We start from the raw sequence: 21,769 nt of genomic DNA, 5'->3' as shown, positions 1-21,769 counted from the left end.
CAAGATTTAACAAGCATGAATTATTATTCAGAAATGGCAAAAGCAAATAGTAAGAGGCTTTGGGAATGATTTCTTTAGTTGTCATCCTTGGTGCCGTTAATTGGCTCATTTTGAGGTTCCTCAGGTTGATGGACGGAAGTAGCAGAAGGACCCTCGCCTTCTAGGATCTCAGATGTTTCCATCATGCTCCTGCGTGTTCTTCTAAAGCTCCCACCTCCACTACGCCTTAACGGACCGCTGAAAGATGAGTCACTGCCACGCCTGAGGAACATACCAAGAGTTAAGAAACGACACCTCTCCAAATATACCACAAGCAAACCTATGTCTCTAAATGTTTTACTGTAGAATGCTAATGTGATTCTGGTTTGACATACATTACAGAAAGGGGTTACTGCAGAACAACCTGAGTTTGCTCCTGAGTGAAGACACTTCTCTGTTCAGGGCGTCATTGGCCTCGATGGCCTCATTCAGCTCTTTCTGAAGTTTACGACGGGCAGCAGTGGCACGCTGAGACTCCTCGTCAATCTCCTCCACCTGCAACTTAAGCTGCCTTGCTCGCAGGTTCGCTTTTTCTGCCTACAACAAGGATGACATCAATCAGTTGTCAAAGTTCTGAGAAAACATGGGAGCTCAAATGCTGTAAAAGAATCCTTCGTACTTGGTCCTTATATTGCTCCATCTGTTTTCGTTCATCCTCTATTTGTACCATCAGTTCCTTTAGTTTCTTGTCTTTCTGACGAATGGCCTTGGTAATCGCTTGTCTTTCCCTGTTAAAAAAAAAACTACTATTTGGAATCCCTCTTTCGTAATAACTAAATCCATTTTAACACTGATGATTTTACCTGCTCTCATGGTCTAGTTGGTCCTCCATTTGTTGTAGCTTGGTCTCTAGTGCAGCTACAGAGGACCGTTGCTTGGATTTGACCTGTCCCTCCATCTCCAGCACCTTGGCTCTCAGCTCTTTGTTCTGCCTTTCCATTTGCTGCCAGCCACTTTCGATCCTCTGAGCATTGGAGCGTTCAACATGCAGCTCGCTGGTCAGCTGGTCCACCTAGTTATAGATGAAAACGATTTGTGGTATCACCTTGAACAAACACCTTCACTACAGTATATGAGTGGACAAATAATGGTACATTAACCCAATCACCTCCTGAACACTTCTTCGCAGTCTCTCACTGAGCGTCTCCGTGTTTGCCTGTTCCTCATCAAGTTCCTCTTCCAACTGTTGAATTTTGGCTTCCAGACGACGCCGTTCATCAGACATGCCAGATCTGTCAGTGGACGGACATTGCATATTGTACTTTATAGTTTTCTGCTATAGTTCTTCAGTTTTCCATTTTGCAAATACTAATTCACAACTTACCTTCCAAATGAGCCACTTGCCATCTCCCCTGCTATCTCATCTCTCTCTCGCTCAGCTTGTTTGCGAGCTCTTTCTGCTGTAGCCAGTTCCTACAAAGGAATTGAAAGTTGTATGGCAAGATATTTAAGCCTATTGCAATCAACCATTTGGTATCATGTATACCTCCTGTAGGTGTAAGATTTCTGCCTCCATGGCTCTGGCCTTTCTCTCAGATTCTTTAGCTTCTGAAAGAACCTCCTTTTGGGATGCTCTTGCATCTTCCAGCTCCCTCTGGGAGTCTTTCATCTGCGTCTGTCATGGGAAAGACAACTATCATAGATGAAGTTTGATAAAGGCTTGGGAAATTCCAAAACAATTTGAAGGTTCTCTGACCTGAATCTTGCGTAGTTGTTTAATGGCCTCATCTCTCGCCCTGCTGATTGCATCAACTTGGTCTTCAAGGTCCTGCAAATCCCCCTCAAGTTTCTTCTTGGCACCTGCCAGTGAAGTTCTCATTTTCTGCTCATCTTCTAGCTCAGTCTCAAGCTCACGTACCTGTGTGCCAAGTGCGTGAATATTAGAAGTGAAGAACTCTTTTTGTGAGTCTAAAACAGGGATGCCCAAACTCTGTCCTGGAGGGCCGATGTTCTTTAGAATTTAGCTCCAACTTGCCTCAACACACGTGCCAGGAAGTTTCTAATATGCCTAGTAAGAGCTTGATTAGCTGGTTTAGGTGACCAAGTTTGGGCACCCCGGGTCTACAAGAAATGTTGGGCAGTTCAAGAAGTCCTACAAAATCACATTGCTTACCTATTGAGCAACAAAAATCAAAACAAAGTAATCGATCATCACCTGCTTAAGCAGTTGTTTCCTCTTCTCTTCACTTTGCTCCTCTCTGGCCTGCAGGTCTCTTTGAAGTTGGACTTTGAGGGCTTGCATATTGACTTCCAGATGGAGTTTAGCATCCTCCGCGGTCTGTAATTCATCCTCGAGTTCCTCCATCTGAATTGTCATCTCCTCCACTTGAGCCTCCAATCCACGTTTTTCCTTCTCCAGCTCATGGACCTTCAGTTGGTTTTAAATAATTTTATTTTAAAGTGCCCCTATTATGCCTTTTCAAATATGATATTTCATGTAGTGTGTCATGTAGCTGTATGTGAACATAAACTATCTGCAAAGTTGTGACACCGACAGTGCACTATAAATGAAGTTTTTGTCTAACAAAAAAAAGAGTCGGCTCATATTCGCCTGAACGAGTCGTCAGCAATTCGAATCTTTTTTCTGTAACGGCCACACGTCACGAGCTACACATTTGCGTAATGTCCGCCCACGTTCAATTTCGCGAACAACTTGCCCGCCCACAAACAGTAGGCCTACCATTTTCACGTGGATTAACGTTACATCATGTCAAGAAGATGCCCTGCGCTGTGGGAGTGAATTTGTTTTATATGCCCTTCCGAAAGATGAAACTACCAAGAATGAGTGGTTCATTAATTTTTTCAACACCTCAGCAGTCCAATTCCAATCTTGTGTTGTATTCGCGTCATTTTACTGATGACTGCTTTTCCAATCTTGGGGAGTAACGTTACAACGCGAGATTCACCAAACGCTTGGTTTTAAAAAATGGATCAGTGCCCAGTTTATTTGGACCGGCTTGCTCCTCTGAACTTCTACCTGTAAGTATGATTAAAGGTTGTATCAGCGATTTCTAGCCTGAAACATAAAGTGTAAAATTCAGCTTATCTTTCATCACGATCCGCTCGCTGCCTGCCCCATAAATTGTCTGTGAAAAAACCGTGTCTCTCTGGTCAGCCTAGGGTCCGAGATATGCCAAAAAAACAATCGGCACTACCAACCTTTCCACAGCAAAAACAAACATTGTTCCAACCAATCAGCGTCAGGGGTTTGGTGTTGTGGACTTTCGCTCCGCCTCCCTCACATCCCTGCACCAGTAGGAAAGTCCACAACACGAACCCCCTGACGCTGATTGGTTGGAACACGGTTTGTTTATCTGTGGCTATTGTTGATAGCGCCGATTGTTTTTTTGGCATATCTCGGACCCTAGGCTGACCAGAGAGACGCGGTTTTTTCACAGACAATTTATGGGGCAGGCAGCGAGCGGATCGTGAATAAAGGTCAGCTGAATTTGACACTTTATGTTTTAGGCTAGAAATCGCTGATACAACCTTTAATAATTGATGATTGTATTTTCTAGCGATCGTTCAAAATACGTCTTTGTGTACGTTATGGTGTTTAACAACCCCGCACATGTCTTGGTAACCGGCTAACTTTCTGTAGCTGTAACTTTGTTTCTGTAGTTCTGTTGTTCAGCTGTGAGTGCAATATAGTCTAAAAATTGTGATTGATGCAGCTTGACTGTCTGTCTGCCTTATTAGTTTAAGTAATGATAATGATAAACGATGGCTTAACGCAGTGTTATGCATTATACAATGTTGAAGTTCACAACGTAGAGGTGTGCCCGGTTCGCTTACAAAAGCAAATTGCAAGCACTTTTAACAGGTAACATATGACACCCACTGAGAAACGTCCTGCTCCAGTCGTGCTTGCAAAACAGTTTCTTGTCGATGTGCCACTTCAACCGTTTCATCGTCAGACTCCGGCTCGAATAGATAGGGTAAAATCGAGGCTATCTTTTCTATGCATTAACAGGTCTCCGCAGCTGTCATTCAGTTATGCCAATGGGCGTTTCGTTTTGCGCTGAAGCGGTAGACCAATCCAAAAGGACTGCACCATCTGACCAATCACAGCGGTGAGGGCTCACTGAAAGGAGGGGTTTAGAGAGACTGATTCTTCGAACTGCTTCACACGAGTCGTTTACGAATCATTTAGAAACGGGGTAAAATTCAATCTAATTTTGGAGAAAACTAAAGTGTTTTTTGAACTTGCATACATGTAAACCTGTTTTAAGAGACTATTACAACAATATTAACTACCTTTAACATGGCATAATAGGGGCACTTTAATTAGTTTTAGTAATCTAATTTCTGACATGAACTATGAATCCAAGATTCATGCTACTGTAAAAAACAACTTACATTTCTTCCCACATCGTCCTTTGAACTGATCAGATCTTCCATCTCAGTGCGCAGCATCTTATTGAGTTTCTCTAACTCTCGTAAGGAGCTCTGGGATTCTTCGAGTGCTCGAGTGAGGGCCAAACATTTGGTCTCCTTCTCTCGTGCCTCTGCCTCTGCGCAGTCACGCTCCTGAGCATACTTGCTGGAGACTGTCTTCTCATCAGCAAGGATCTTAATGAAAAAAAAATGAGTATAAATATTCGTATTGAGAAAATCAGGATGTTACCTTAAGCATAGAAATGCAACCTGGTCAAATTTCCGTTGTCTCTTCTCCAGATTTGAAACCAGCTGTCTCTGGCTGTCCAGGTCCACCACCACATCCTCCAACTCATGTTGAAGAAGATTCTTGGTCTTCTCCAGCTTGTCATAAGCTGTTGTTTTCTCCTCAAACTCTCCAAGTGTGGCCTCCAGATCCCTCTGTAGCCGTCTCTTGCTTTCTTCAAGCATTTGAAAATTGCTGGATAACTCTTCCAACTTCTTCTTTGCATCTGACAGCTATAGTAGAAACAAATAAAATTTGCCTCAATGGCACAACTGATTGTCATAAAGTGAGATGCTTAATTCAGTTCTTTGCAAATGTGAGTGACTAGCCTGTGTGGTAAGGCTGGAGGCCTGTCTCTCTGCATTCCTTCGGGCTTCTGCCTCTTCTTCTATTTGTTCCAGAAGACTGTTTCGTTCATCCTCCATTTGACGTAGCCGAGTGGAAAAATTTAGTTTTTGACGGGTCTCCTCACCAAGTAACTCCTAAGTAGGCAGATAGACAAAACATCATGTGCCTCTTGAAATATCAATTCTGTCACAATTCACAACACCCTTTAGGTTTCCAACTTTTTTGACCCTAATAATAATTCCTAAAATACAAAGCCAACTATAAAGGTAGCCCCTGAACTTTTCCAATGACCCCAGTTTGAAAACCCCTGCTTTAAATTATACAATACCTGTGTATCCTGAAGCTGTGAGTTGAGACTTGCAACATCTTTACTCAGCTTGATGTTCTTGCTCTCTGCCTCGTTAAGGATGCTATTCACATTGTTATACTCCATCTGAGAATTTTTACAAAAGATGTTCATAAATCAGGTGTTTCTATACAGAAAGCCTGCATTGTTTCTATAGTATATCAGAACATATCTGAATGTAAAACTCACAGTCAGTCTAGACACTGCATCTCCAAGCTCTTCCCTCTTCTTTTCGCTCTCACTGAAGTGAGTCTGAAGGTCAGCAAGCTGGGTCTCTGCCTTCTTCTTCTTCTGTTCCACATCCTGCTTGGCATTACCCAGCGAGCGAAGGTGTCCATTCAAGTCTACAACCTCCTTCTCCAAGGCCTGTTTGGCCTTCTCCAGACTGGCCTTGGCCTGCATTTCAGGTTTAGTTTAGGAAATCTAAATTTATTTACTTTGAATCATTTTGCAGACTCTTATATCCAAAGCACTGTGTGTGCCAAGGTTAAGCAGTTTTCTTACCCGTTTGGTTTGCTCTAGTTGTTGACTAAGTTCATTTACAGCCTGCTCATGTTTTTGTTTCATATCATTCACTTGAGCCTCATGGCTTCGGCCTTCGTCTTCTATCAACTTCTTAAGCATGGCAACCTCCTGCTCCCTCTTAGCCCTGTCCAAGCAAAAAGAGACTAAGACTAACATCTACTTTTACATAATAAACAACCATTTGAAAGTTACACATTTAAATAATCACCGTAGATCTTGTTGTGCTGCTGTGGTGTCTAGTGAGTCCTCCAGTTCAGTCCTTAGGGCCGACAGCTCTTCTTCCAGCTCCTTTCTGGCTTTTTCTGACTTTCTACAAGTCTCCCGCTCAGCTTCAAGCTCATCTTGAAGCTCTGAGACAAGCCCGTCCATTTCCTGTATCTTTTTCTGAGCATTGCTTTTCTGAGCTGATTCTTTTTCCATGCTGGTCAATATACAAATGGTCTGGTTACAATTTACAATGAGCAGTGAAGCAGTGTCTTTGAACAGCGAACTATGGCGTAAGTAACAATGTACCATGACTGAAGGTCCTGAATTTCCACTTCACTTCTGGCTTGTTGTGTCTTGAGTTCTGCTATTAGGTTCTGTGCATCTTTTAGTTGTTCCTGCACATCATAATTCTCAGTCTCCAGTTTACGTTTGGCTTTCTCTACATCCTGCCGACTTTTCTCTTCCTTCTTCATTCGAACTGCACAGGCACACAGAAATAAACGATGCTATGGTTTAATTAATTTGGTTAGGTTTAAAATTAATTAAAAGTACAGATAATGTCAAACTTTAGGATGAAAATGAAAAAACCTTCAAGATCTGAAATCATGGATTCATGTTTAGCCTTCAGTTTAGTCAGGTTTTTGGATTTCTCTTCCTCCTCAGCAAGGTTGGAGCAAAAGTCAGCTAACCGCTCCTCCAACTGTTGCTTCTCCTAAACACACAAAAACAGCAGCCATATTACTCACACCTGATATCCATTTTCCACAAAAAGTATGAGGATCCAAATAATACTAGATACAGACCTTCTGCAGCTTGCTGTTTTGATCTTCCACGATGAGAAGATCTTCCTCAAGTTTCTTAAACTTTCCATCTGCAGCCCCACTTTCCATTTGAAGCTTCTGTCTTGCATGTTCTTCTTCTGATAAATGTTTCTCTAAATCCTACACGCAATAGATGAGTACAGTTTTCTTATTTACTTTTTCCATTTTCTTTTCCAAATCTTAGGCTTTGAGAAAAGAGAGAACAAATTACAGCAAAAACAATTGACAGTCGAATTATTGTTCCACTCAACCTTGAGTTGTTGTTGCAGATTAGCCTTCTCTTGTTGAAAGACCTGGCTTCGTTCCTCCTCCTCCTCGAGTCGAGCCTCCATCTCATGGAGCACCTCCTCCAGCTCTTGCTTCTTGGCCTCCAGCCGTATCCTCACCTCCTCAGACTCTGCATACAACTCTGCCTCCTCCTGTAGCTTGGCTTGTAGCTGGTTCCTTTCTTCTACCACCTAATAAAGATGAAATACACATTCCAGTGGGTACTGATAGTAAATCAGTATGAATAAATGTACCATTGTAGTTGAGTTTGGATCACAGTTCCGCTCTTGTACCTGGTTGTGTTTCTGTGTGATCTCCTTAAGTTCAGCTTCAGACTTCTGGGCAATTTCTTTGGCTTTCTGAAGCTCCTCTTCCTTTTGATTCATCTCCTCGTCTTGACGAGTCACCTGAAGCAGGGGTTTGACCTAAACAGAAACATAAGTTGACCACAAAATGACCACAGTGGTTTTTAAATTTACATAGATATGTGTAGTTGTGTTTAGGACATACTTTAGTGAACAGTCTCCACCACTGCCAGTTCTTGAGTGTCAGATAAACAGCACAGTTCCTCTGAATCACTTTCATGGCTGTCAGCTGCTTTTGTTTCTTGCTGAACGCCCTGTAAATTTTAAGATTTTAGATAGAACCATTTACCTGAAGCTTGAAACTGGTACTTTTTGTGACATTTTTTTAAGATTTATTTTTTTGGCATTTTTGCCTTTATTATGATAGCTCAGATCAGATATGACAGGAAGTGAAGTGGGAGAGAGAGATAGGGGGCAGGATCAGGAAAGGTCCTTGAGTCTGGATTCAAACACGGGACGCCCGGAGCGCAACGGTTGGCGCGCTGCCCTCAAGGCTAATAGTGTCGACCTTTTTGTGACATTTTAAGTCACAATGAAACTACAGTCACAGTAAATACAGTGCACAAAGGTTCAAAAGTAGTTGGTATACAGTATATCTGCATTTATTTAAAAGGAACCCCGGGTATTAAGACTTGTGTGGCTTAATGCAAATAATGTCTCTTACTGAAATATGTAGTAGACAACGCATGAAAGATTTACGTTGTTTACATCGTTTTACATATTTTGGACTATGGGGGGCACCATTTTTTCAATGGCGTGAAATGATTGAGTTACTAGCGGTACAAAGAAGTCTAAACCCTGGAGTCGTTGGATATCAAGTGAAATCTACGCTGAGAAACTCCTTCAGTGGCTGCGGCATCATGACAAGCGCATGGCATGTTTACATCCTACCAGGATGGCATCTAGCGTTTCTTGTCTGTGCCATTCCTAAGCTTTTTCAGTAGCTGTGGTCTACTAAAAGTCCCAACGGTATCAGGGCTAAAGTGGAGAGAACAAAGATGCAGGCCTTTAGGAAGTTTTATTCTTCTACAGACATCTTCCCATTCTTTTCTCCTCTTCTTATCGCTAGTAAAGCAGTGAAGACTCTTCTTCATCGCTTCTCTTGTTGCCCTTTAACTGAAAATTACAACTAAAAGTCGCACAATGTGGCATCATATCAGTATTTTATTTTCCGAGTTGTGTTGCAGTAAAAATAGCTATAAGTAGTGCTAGTGGCTCATCATCAAACTAACGGCACCCCCATAGTCCAAAATACGTATAAAATTATGTGGATTTAAATAACGTAAATATTTAATGGGTTTTCTACTACATATTTTAGTAAGACAAATTCATTATGTTATATTAAGACTTACAAGTCTTAATACCTAGGATTCCCTTTAACAAGGACTCACTTTCTGCTTAAAAAGCCTCGAGCCTGGGCCTGGAAGGCGATTATGATATCAGTCAGTTTCAGGTCACGTTCTTCCTCCAGCTGTGCCAACACTCCTGTGCGGAAAAATATCTTACTCAGACCAATCCGGTACAGGTTGGGGTCCAAGTCTAGATGTTTTATCTGACGGTTAAAAAGCAGGGAGGAATTGTCATTAAAGAACAAAAAGTGGCTTGCCAGTACAGTATAAGTATATGTATTTTACTCAACTCACCATAAGGGTACAGGCTTGTTTTCCATCCATGAATCCTTTAGGAATAGCCCCAGCAGCTAGGATCTCATAGCTTGGAAATGATCAAAGATGGCAATTAGTATTCTGGCCAATTAGAAGCATTCAAATCTACAAACCAAACTCTGTATTTGAAATGATCAAGTATGTGTTTCAGAAAAGACTCACCGCTGGCGGAACTCATGAAAGACTATGCGATTAGGGAAGCCCTGGCGACAGATGCGGATCCCTTCCAGTACACCATTACAGCGCAGCTGCTCAAGAACCAGGTGGGCATCTATCTTGCCAGCCTAAGGACAAAAGCAGTGAATTTCACTGTATTTTAAAATACTACTTTTACTTTATATACTGTATATATATTTAAACTGTATGTATTCTCTTGGGTTAAGGAGTATAATTAATGTTTGAATCCTATATAACACACAAATCATATGAAACCTGCCTTTTGGAAAATGCATCTTGTTTAGATAAAACATTAAATACAGATATAAATCAGTATAGCATGATATTTGCTGTGGCATACCCTTTTTTCATGGTTGGGAATGATGCAGCGTACAAAGTTTGGTTGAGTGTTATGGAGAGTTGTCATGAGCTTGCCAAGAGACTCTTTGTACAGCTGTCCTACGGTGCGGAACATGCCTTTCTTGGACTTGGAAGCAGCTGGAGCTGCGCTATCAGACTTAGCCATTTTAGCCATGGTTTCCAAACCCACCACACGATCCACTATAGGAACACAGGGACTTCTTTCAAAATACGTTTGAGACCAGTTGAACATAAAATAAATATATAAGAAAAATAAAAGTTTCTTTATAGAGCATACATTATTGTCTTTGTGCTCAGACTCAAGTAAACCTTGTTATTATTCCTGACAAAGACTCACCATCTTTCCAGATGTCCTGCACAAATGCACTGGAAGAGTTACTCAGCAAGGCTGTGACATTGTCATTGAGTGGGTCCATGTTTTTAGTCAACCAAGATGTGGCGTTATAATCCACCTAAATCAAATTAAAACATTATTGCTATTATAGTAGCCATATTTGTCTTCTTTTCTTTGTTTTCTTTAATAATGTATAAAAATGACTCATTCAAAAGTTCTCATTCTTAATACTCATTCTTAATACTGTATTGTTCTGTGGTTTTCAGCATTTTTGTGTATTTGAACCCTTTCTGACAATGACTGTATGATTTTGAGATCTGTTGTTTCACACTGAGGACAACTGAGGGACTCAGATGTAACTATTACAGAAGGTTCAAACTTATTTTGTCTTCTGGTAAACATATTAGTATCTTCTGTAGCTTCTGAAAGCCAGTACTAAATGAAAAAAATGTGATACTTAGGCAAAATAAGAAAAATGTACATATGTTCATTCTGTTCAAAAGTTTACACCCCTAGCTCTTGCTGCATCGTTTTTCCTTCTGGAGCATCAGTGAGTGTTTGAACCTTCTGTAATAGTTGCATATGAGTCTCTCAGTTGCCCTCAGTATGAAAAGATGGATATTCAAATCAATGTTGGAAAGGGTTCAAATACACAAAAATGCTGAAAAACCACAGAATTTGTGAGACCTGAAGAATTTTTCTGAAAAACAGCAGGCAGTTTAACTGCTCAGGACAAACAAGGAACTTATGAACAACTATCACTTGAAAAAAAAAAAAAAAAACAGCTGCTGATCATTCAGGTAACAACATAGTATTAAGAATCAAGTGTATGTAAACTTTTGAACAGGATCGTTTTTATAAATTCAACTATATACTAATTTTCTCTTGTGGACTATATGTAAATATCTTTTATGTAAAACATCTTAATAATAAATAAAAATCAGTAATAAATAAAAAATAACATGCATTTTGTATGATCCTTCTTATTTTGGTAAAATAATTAATATTTTGCAGATTCTGCAAGGTTAATGTACATGTTTGACTTCAACTGTAGATAGATATAACTTTAATAGATAGATATAACATATCTTTTATAACATTGTAAGTGCATTAGCTGTCACTTTTAATCAACCAGTTTAATGCATTTTTCTTAAAAATTGTATTTTTCTGAACCCAGACTTTTGAATACCTTGCCAGCGTAGTGCTGCACAGTGAAGAAAGTCTTCTCCTTTAAATTCTTAGGTTTAGAGAATTTGCAGTGGCTTGAGTGAGTGTTTGTGAGTTTTTCGACAAAGGAAACATCCGTTGCCTTTGGAAACCAGCACTCCTCATCTAGCAGAGCTAGGATACCTGGAGGATTGTTCTGTAAGGGCAAACCAAAATAAATCTCATGACTGAGTAACTTTTAAAGATAATCAAAGATCATTACCCTTAATATATATGAATTGTGCTGACCGGTCTCTCAATGAGCTCAATGCAGGGTTGGAGATCCAAACCAAAGTCAATGAAGTTCCACTCGATCCCTTCCTTTTTGTACTCCTCTTGCTCCAGGATGAACATAGTGTGATTAAAAAGCTGCTGCAGTTTCTCATTGGTGTAGTTGATGCACAGCTGCTCAAATGAGTTATCCTGTAAGAAAGGCAAAAAAGCAATGCCTCACAATTAAAGTTCACTTTTGATTTTTATAATCTGTTAATGAAGACTTTTACCCTGTTGGACTCACTTCAAAAATCTCAAACCCAGCAATGTCCAAGATGCCCAGAAAAGAGGCTCCCTGGCGCTTTGTCTTATCTAGAGCCTTGTTGACACGAGCCAAGATCCAGCGAAACAGACGGTCATATATGGCCTTGGCCAAAGCTTCAATTGCAAAGTCAGCCTGATAAATGGACATATTATTATAATATCTGAATTGAATTGCATTACAGTTTCACAGATAATTACACTCTTAAAACGATGGTTCCAAAATGGGGATTGTACTAATGCAATAGGCATTGTTTCCAAATCCATGGTTTTCCTGTGGAATTGGGCTGCTTTAACACTGTTTAAAGTGACCCCAATAACTTTATATTCAGCCCCTAGAAAGCTTTTTTTTTTACTGGGGATCCCCCTCAGAAACGCATTTGGGCTAGTTTTGAGGTAGTTTTGAGAAGAAATTGGGCAGGTTTTGTTGTGAAAACCTGGCAACCCTGGAAATAGGATAACCATTTTGGGTTCCCATTTTTGTTGTTGTTGTTGCTTAGTTTAAAGAACTTTTTAATAATCTGTAGAACCTTTTGTGCAGTAGATTCCAATGAAGAACCTTTATTTTGACCAGTGTTGAGAATTGTATTTGGTCAATATAATTACTAGTAACTGAAAAACAATGATAAACCAGTTTACTCCAAGCAGTACAAACAAAAACTCTGCTGAAATCTTAAAAATAATGCATTATAGCTGTATGACATAGTGTAGAAATGCACCTGTTCTTTGGTTTGTGCCTTCTGTACCATGTCTAAGGCCAAAAAAAATTGTATTTTACTCCCTGGAGAGCGATTTTTACTGGGATCCTCTCTAAAAAATGCATTTGGGCTAGTTTTGAAGTAGTTTTGAGAAGAAATTGGGCAGGTTTTGTTGTGAAAACCTGGCAACCCTGGAAATAGGATAACCATTTTGGGTTCCCATTTTTGTTGTTGTTGTTGCTTAGTTTAAAGAACTTTTTAATAATCTGTAGAACCTTTTGTGCAGTAGATTCCAATGAAGAACCTTTATTTTGACCAGTGTTGAGAATTGTATTTGGTCAATATAATTACTAGTAACTGAAAAACAATGATAAACCAGTTTACTCCGAGCAGGACAAACAAAAACTCTGCTGAAATCTTCAAAATAATGCATTATAGCTGTATGACATAGTGTAGAAATGCACCTGTTCTTTGGTTTGTGCCTTCTGTACCATGTCTAAGGCCAAAAAAAATTGTATTTTACTCCCTGGAGAGCGATTTTTACTGGGATCCTCTCTAAAAAATGCATTTGGGCTAGTTTTGAGGAAGTTTTGAGAAGCAATTGGGCAGGGTTTGTTGTGAAAACCTGGCAACCCTGACAATAGGATAACCATTTTGTTTCTTTTTTGCTTAAAGAACTTTTTAATAATCTGTAGAACCTTTTGTGCAATAGATTCCAATGAAGACCCATTATTTTTAAGAGTGTTAAGAATTGTATTTGGTAAATGTAATTACTAGTAACTGAAAAACAATGATAAACCAGTTTACTCCAAGCAGTACAAACAAAAACTCTGCTGAAATCTTAAAAATAATGCATTATAGCTGTATGACATAGTGTGGTAATGCACCTGTTCTTTGGTCTGTGCCTTCTGTACCAGCTCTCGTCCAACTTTGATGCGAGGAGTGAGAATAGCTTTGGTGAAATCAGTCACATTAATCCCCTGCAGATGGCACACTTTCTGTGCAGCTGGTGGATGCATTTACCACAACATATGAGCATTTTGGTTTAGCCGGGATAGTTCAGGATGAGAGCAACATCACAGATTAATCTCTGGACTTGATTATTTACCTGTGTTGTCTGGCATGCTGGCCTGCTCCTGGTTTTTCTCTGCTTTGAACTCGATGTTACCCAGTTGCAGCACAGTAGAACATACTTTAAACATGCCTAAACGAAACACACTAGATTTTAAACACAAAGATAGGATGTTAAGTTATAAAATGAGTCATTGTTTTGTTAAATACCTATTCTTTCCTCCTCATTGAAGCCCAGGACCTCCATGGCTTCCAGAGTTTCTTCAAACATCTCATCATCTTGCTGGTTTTGTAGCTGGATGTGCCCAGCCACCAGGAAACGGTAGTTACTGAAGTCCTCTAGCAAGAGCTCATCTGTGAAAGAGAGTGACTGTTAGTGGTATGTCTAAAATGATATCTGAAAATAATATGTTTAAACACAGAAGATTCAATACAAAGCTCTTGTAAGAGAAATTCTTGGTTCTCACCTCTCATTTTGTCTTTGGCTCCAGCCACCATGTAGTAGAAGATGTGGAAGGATCTCTCAATTTTGGCCTGTCGGATACACCGAGACTTCTCCAGGAGGTCTGGATTCATTTATACATTAAGGTGAATGTGCTTGACTTTTATGGTGCGCAGTTAGTCCAAGTATTTTTTTAAAGAAATCATTATTCTAATTGATTATAATATCAAACTAATATCAGATTCAATGGAAAGACTTAGTAGGATACAGGTTTCAATGTTTGCTCCAACGATGTAGCCGGTGTTGTCAAAGTTGATTTTAATAAATTTACCCTGAGGAGGACAAACAGAGAAATTTTTAATGCTAATGTTGATTTATAATGATAATGAGCAAGTGTTTAATACCAAAACAATGAATTGCAAACTCACAAATCTTGAGGAGTTATCATTTTTGATGGTCTTTGCATTGCCAAATGCCTCCAGAATAGGATTGGCCTGTAGGAGCTGCTTCTCTAGCTCACCCTAAACAAACGGACCAAGGAAATGTCATTTATTTTGATTCAAAGCAGAAAAACCAACTAAAAGCTTATCTAATTTACATTACATATTATATTTAAGTACATATTAAAGTAAAAGGCAATTCAGCTATTTGACCTTGTTTTTTTTATAATTGACATGTAGACATTGACATCCAAAAATAAATTAAAAGAAGCTCAGGTACTCACATATGCTAACTGGGGTCCTTTTTGTTGCTAAATTGGGGTTAATGATGAAATGATTAAAAATCAATCTATTACAACAAGTTGAAATGGAAAAGTGCAGAGTATGATTCCAGCTTAAAAGCTCTAGAAGTTATTTTAGAAATTGTCCTGACAGCAATTCTGTTGCAAAAAAATAAAAAATAAAAAAATACTGGGGCAAAAACAAACTAGCCCTCGGTAAAATATGGACACACGCAGTGAATGGGTTGTTTTGAATCAGGCTTCTGGTTAGTTTTATTTAACTCAACTATTGTTTAGAAATTACTGTATTTTTTGCTTAAAATTAATCCAAAATAGGTTGAAAATTAACATTCATTCACATGTCAAATAAATAAACATTTAATAATACGTTAATAATAATAAATAAGAATTAAATAATAAACTTTTTTAAATTGTTTATTAATAGATTTTCACCTCTAATAAACTACCCAACCACTGGGTCAAAACAACCAAGTCGCTGGGTTTGTATATATTTCACCCAGCATTTTTTTTAGAGTTGTGTATTTGATTTGTGTATTTCAGATCTTTGTTTTCTGTGAATTGCAAAAAAGAATCCAACAGTGGTGTTTGGTTTTATGGACAGCCATCCAGAATCACAAAGTACATGCAGAAGCTGTATGGATAAGTATTAATGGACTGCACCATGTGAAATTTAAACATATATCTTGTTTAGTGCTAAAGCGTTTATATCCTATCATAAAGATGTGACTATTATTCTAATCAAACCCTGCATTGTTAATCAAAATCTTAACAGTAATGAACACATGCAAAAAAAATTATTATAACATACTTTATGACAGTTGGTTTAATGATACAAAGTTTGAACTCACAGAGCCAGCATCTTTCTTCCCTTTGTGTGATGATGCCACGACTGCAAGGTACTGGATGACTTTTTTGGTATTTTCTGTTTTTCCAGCACCCGACTCACCGCTATTAAACACACATTAAAGAATGCCACCATATGTCATAATCATTTGCATAATAATTTACATGTCAGCTTAGCAAATATAATGATATCGTTTATATAAATGTGTATTATTTTATGGCCCAGTCAAACTCAAGCTCCGGCAATTCTTGCAAATGTATCTGCTGATTTCATCTTTACCTACTGAATGGTGCCTCACAGACACATCTTTCCTTACTTCTTTCCTAACTGCTTTACCATTAAAGTCTAGTTTTATTAGGATTTTATGTTTATGTTTATGGAGCAAATAGCACTCAAAAAGCATTATAAGAACTCACGTGCAGAGAACAGACTGGTCCTCACGCTCTGTGGAGAAAGAAATAGAAACATTTGAACTTAGTACAAGGACAGGAGAAGAAATGCATGAATTGTCACAGTTAAGAACCTGAACGAGATTAACAAGGGGCCCGACTGTCTAAACACAAACTCCACCATTGTTCATTGGACGATCCCTACCTCCAAAATCTTACATATTCTAAACTGAGTACAGGGTGAGATTAACAGTTCATCCTTCCAAAAATAGCTGTAATTTCAGTGAGAAAGGGAAAGACCCCATTTATGGCAATTTTGATGACTTTATTCCACACAGTCCCTGACACACACTTTCTAATACACAGCTGGCAGTGCTGGACTGAATAGCTATGAGACATGAATAATCTTAATCTTAATCATTTTTACAATTTCCTTATTATTTTATATTTGCTTTGTAAATATTAAATAATAAGGAAACTTAAAAGTGTTACACCGTGTCTACACCAGATGCAAACATCAAAAAAGAGGAAGCCTCTGGGTGAAATTTCTGGCTCATTAGCTGCTATAGGTAAATTATGAGAAGAATGACAACGTGCAGTAAACGGTAAAACTGTTTGCTCTATAAACCAGTGTGTTCATAATTAAGATAATACATTAAAATAATAATGCAAGACACACCAGTTTGCGATATCACACAGCAAATTTGTAGCTGGACACGGTGCCTCATTTTGTTTATGACGTACTGACACAAACTTTAAATGATTTTCAACTTTAACTTGTCGCATTCATTGTAGACACAGTGTAACTTTTGGGAAGGAAGACATGATTTTTGTATCTCTCTAGTTTGCCAGCTGTTTTTATCGGGTGCATTCAGTGAGTTCAGACTAGTGGTCACCTTGCAGCATGTTCCTATAGGCATTATCAGTGACGGCATAGATGTGGGGAGGAACCTCATGACGCTTCTTCCCCTTGTACATCTCAATGATCTTCTCAGAGTAGATGGGTAGCAACTTATAGGGGTTCACCACCACACAGAAGAGGCCTGAGTAAGTCTGGATTTAAAATAAATAGCAAATATTTATTCCAAATATATGCCAGAAAGCTGCATTATACAGTTGAGGTCAAAAGTTTACATCCCCCTTTCAGAATTAGCAAAACATTCATTATTTTACGAAAATAATAGGGGTCATACAAAATGCATGTTGTTTATTTAGTAGTCACCTGATTAAGATATTTCACATAAAAATGTTTACATGTAGTCCACAAGAACAAATAATAGGTAAATTTATAAAAATGACCTCGTTCAAAAGTTTACATACACTTGATTCTTAATGCTAAGTTGTTACCTGAATGATCCACAGCTGTTTTTTTTTGTTGTTTTTTTGTTTAGTGATAGTTGTTTACGAGTTCCTTGTTTGTCCTGAACAGTTAAACTGTTGCCTGCTGTTCTTCAGAAAATTCCTTTAGGTCCCACAAATTCTTTGTTTTTTCAGCATTTTTGTGTATTTGAACCCTTTTCAACAATGACTGTATGATTTTTAGATCCATCTTTTCACACTGAGGACAACTGAGGGACACATATCCTATTACAAAATGTTCAAACACTCACTGATGCTCAAGACGGAAAACACATGCATTAAGAGCCGGGGTGGGGAAAACTTTTTGAATTTGAAGATCAGGATAAATTTACATGTAAGTAACTTCTGTAGATTCTGAAGGCCAGTATTATATGGAAAAAATATAATATTTAGGCAAAATAGGAAAAATTTACACATCTCCATTTTCTTTAAAAGTTTTCACCCCCCGGCTCCTAATGCATGGTTTTTCCTTCTGAAGCGTCAGTGAGCGTTTGAACCTAATGTAATAGTTACATATGTGACCCTGGAGCACAAAACCAGTCTTAAGTCGCTGGGGTATATTTGTAGCAATAGCCAAAAATACATTGTATGGGTCAAAATGATTGATTTTTCTTTTATGCCAAAAATCATTAGGAAATTAAGTAAAGATCATGTTCCATGAAGATTTTTTGTAAAATTCCTACTGTAAATATATCAAAATGTAATTTTTAATTAGTACTATGCATTGTTAAGAACTTAATTTGGAGAACTTTAAAGATGATTTTCTCAGTATTTTGATTTTTTTGGATCTCAAAATCATACAGTCATTGTTGGAAAAGGTTCAAATACACAAAAAAGCTGGACAACCAAAGAATTTGTGGGACCTGAAGGATTTTTTTGAAGAACAGCAGGCAGTTTAACTGTTCAGGACAAACAAGGGACTACTAAAAAACATAGCTGTGGATCATTCGGGTAACAACAAAGTATTAAGAAACAAGGGGATGTAAACTTTTGAATGGGATCATTTTTTTTTAAATTCAATTATGTTCTCCTAAGGGCTATATGTAAACATATTTTATGTGAAATATCTTATTCAGGTCAGTACTAAACGTTTGGGGTCAGTAAGATTTTTTTTCTTTTTTTTATCACTTAGATATGATCATAATTAAAAACTTGCAGTTTAACCAATGTGTAAGGTGAAGATTGAATAAACTTACGTAAATGAGTCCTGAGAAATACCTCTCCTTGAGGTTGTGCAGCACTGAGGCCTCATTGAGACAGGTCAGTGCAGCCATGTCTTCAACCTTGTTGAACTTGGGTGGGTTCATCTTCTGGATTTCATCTTTGCTGACGGTTACCTTCTGTCCATTGTCGAGCTCAACCACCACCTCATTCCCTGTCTCTTCCTTGATGCTGGCTGACTGAAAACCTTCCCTTTCTGAAGGTATCCACACCATCTTTTTGGCCGACCAGTCGGCCTGGGCCACCCCGCTGTTTTTGAAGTCATTGTCAAGGTAAAGGAACTTGCCGCTGTCTTCGTTTTCTGGTTGCTTGGTCATCTTGAAGTATTTCTGTGAGTTATTCTATAATGTAATAAGAAATGTGTTTTATCATCTGTCCCTACTGACGGATGTGCAAACATGTAGCCTTATTTTAATATTCGAATTAGGCAAACAACAGCCATATCTTTGCCACTCACAGGCCATTTATTCTTTACAGCTATAAACCTGTTGAACGATGATAATAAAGTCCCTATGATCATTCCTTATATGGAGTGTGTCCAGCAGAAGCTGTTTCACACACCACTGACACTTTAGTGCCAATTTATATTGGTCGTTTTGCATTTAAGTACCGGAATTGCATGAAAAAAATTCTAGGGCATTTTATAGTCAGTATGTCCTTGACGTGTGTAATCTTCTTAGAAAATATTTTTACTGTTAAATATAATACAATTACAGATGTTCTTATAATCTCTTAAATAACCCTACAGTGCATAAACAGGTAGTTCTTTACTAAACATTACAAGAGTTTCAACCTGACGCCTTGAAATATGGCAAATGTGAAATAAGTTAAGACATTTAATTACATTACAATTCAATTCAGTTACAATTAACAACAACAGCCTAAAATAAAAATCTATAACTCAGTGCTACAAAATATATAGTATTTATAATGCTTTAAATATTTAATTACACTTATAATGTATATAAAATATATAAAGCAAAGCATAAAGCTAATACTTACATGCAATGACAACCTCTTTTTAGTTTTGCAGTGTCTGCGTATGCTTAGAGCAGCATCTAAAAAATGAGTTGGATGATCTTTGTTAATTTTTGAGCCTTAATTTATGGACAGACTTAGTTTTGATGGGTGGAGCAAGTCATTTGGACCATCCTACAGCCAACTTCATCAGATTATAGCCTAAAGCCTATGCAAATGATGAGGTTTTTCTTCTGAAAGACAGTTTTGTATGGTCATTAAGGTCATTAAACACTAAATAACTATCTGTAGCCTGTTTGTCAAAGTGCCTTCACTGAAGTCATTATTTAATATTTCCGTTTAACCTGTCCAATACACCTGATACCTGTGGAGCTTTTAACAATACAATAAGTTTGTACAATAAGTCATTTTGTACAATAAGTCATTTAGTAAACTTGTGTAAGAAGTCATTAAGCTCAATTTGATGCTTATTATACAAGCACATCATGATTTCATTTAATTGTTTCCTCAAACAATTTGATCTATAGTTGTCTAGAATGGCAAGCTGTTTTAACATTTAATGCTCAAGACTTAGTAGCATATATTTCCATTGTACTAGTACACACACACACACACACACACACATATATACATACATATATATATATATAGAGAGAGAGAGAGAGAGAGAGAGAGAAGAGTAAGTACTTGTACCTAATGAGTTCAGAATATCTTTGGCCTAAGAGGTTACTAGAAACTATAAACGTACTTTTTTTAATTAGTAAAGTATAAAGTATCTAGTATGCCTTGTTTGACTCCTTATAACCCACTTATACATAAGCAGTGCACAGTTCTAAGAATGTATTTTAACATTCAGAGTAATTAGATTCAGTATCATACAAATATTTAATTTTATTTCACACAAGGAATCAGACCTTTCCATCACGTGAAGCAACCATATTGTCATCTTGTCCCGGTTTGTTGCATTACATAAAGTAAGATGATTTAGCCTTCAGTGCAGTAACAATTTTATCCACCTTATTTTTCCCGTAAGAGTGGGCACGGCCATTTGTAAATTTAATGTGTCTGGCTTCCAGAGTCATTCACTTCCAGCTATTTTTAGCTGTACAAAACAGCTTGTTTTGCTGCTTGATATTGCAAACTCGTGTGTCTTACTAATTTTTTATGTTTACTATATACTATATTCTATTGTATTATCTTATTTATGAACCCCCTGGTAGGTAGTGCTAAGTTTTACCGTTTACAGTGGCTAATAAACCAGAAATCTTGCACATTCACAGAAAATGGCTTACTTCCACATTGAAAAATAAGATGGATAGATAAAATATAATGCACTCAAACCTTTAATTCTCTTAAAGTCCCCCTGAAATCAAAATTAAAGTTTTTTGGCTTTTAGTATGAATATATTATCCTTAAGATTATCTATAAGCTAGTGTGCTTCAAAACAACGGCAAAATTCGCATTTACAAGATATGGGCATTCAAAACTTACAGTCTCGTCACTTCCGCCAATATGAATCAACGATTTTGATGATATCACCGTGTACTTCAGTTTCTCATCAAACGTTCTGTCCAATCAAATGCTCTCTAGAGTCCGTATTGTCCCGCCCCCTACACAGAGATGCAATACACGGAGCAGATCATACGCGCTCATATGTGCAATCGGCATGTATTAAAAATACACAGCCTCAGCATGATTATGAGTTTCATAATGAATCTGTGGGGTAATTGGGGTAGTAATTGTGGGCTAGTCTGTGGCTGTCATAAGATACAAATGGCTTTACCGAGCTTAACGGCTCTGGCCCGAAGAGATATAAATGAAACGCTATTGGCTATTCAAAATAAGTGGGCGGGGCTGGGCGAAATGTTTTTGTTTCACTTAAAAGCACGTCACCACATAGAATAACGCTGCGTGTTTCAAGGCACTTCAGTGGACCTTTAACTGCTCTCGTATATGATGTAAAAACCCCTCACAGTTCAGTTACAACTGTTAGTGAGATTGACCCAGCCAATAACCCCACATCACCCAGCATTTTAAGAATTTAATAAGTAGTAGTAGCTAAAAATAAGCAGGAAAATAGCTACTAGTACGTTTTAAGGAAAAAAGCAATGTTAAAACGGCTTGCCATACTGTTATATGTCTCCAGTTACGTCAGTTGATAAATTGATG

The 21,769-nt window shown here is 38.0% G+C and overlaps 1 protein-coding gene across 1 annotated transcript; it reads right to left on the bottom strand.

Annotated features, from left to right (window-relative positions):
• Positions 1-74: 74 nt before the first annotated feature.
• Positions 75-18,939, bottom strand: myh11b (myosin, heavy chain 11b, smooth muscle). The gene is given in 41 exon segments (XM_073833505.1): positions 75-261; positions 404-576; positions 659-767; positions 843-1,051; positions 1,148-1,271; positions 1,364-1,452; positions 1,526-1,654; positions 1,736-1,897; positions 2,195-2,407; positions 4,399-4,611; positions 4,687-4,935; positions 5,032-5,184; positions 5,379-5,483; positions 5,586-5,792; positions 5,901-6,045; positions 6,130-6,342; positions 6,435-6,606; positions 6,717-6,840; positions 6,932-7,069; positions 7,201-7,407; positions 7,510-7,641; positions 7,727-7,835; positions 8,973-9,133; positions 9,225-9,294; positions 9,408-9,529; positions 9,763-9,962; positions 10,120-10,234; positions 11,306-11,479; positions 11,572-11,745; positions 11,840-11,992; positions 13,442-13,560; positions 13,663-13,758; positions 13,836-13,979; positions 14,093-14,191; positions 14,336-14,399; positions 14,496-14,588; positions 14,792-14,828; positions 15,641-15,757; positions 16,070-16,097; positions 16,939-17,095; positions 18,598-18,939. Coding segments are annotated over 41 exon segments (6,027 nt in total).
• Between the last annotated feature and the right edge of the window lie 2,830 nt (positions 18,940-21,769).

This window comes from Garra rufa, chromosome 1 (genome assembly GCF_049309525.1).
Source record: "Garra rufa chromosome 1, GarRuf1.0, whole genome shotgun sequence".
NCBI lineage: Eukaryota > Metazoa > Chordata > Actinopteri > Cypriniformes > Cyprinidae > Garra > Garra rufa.
This window is presented reverse-complemented; position numbering and strand designations above follow the sequence as displayed.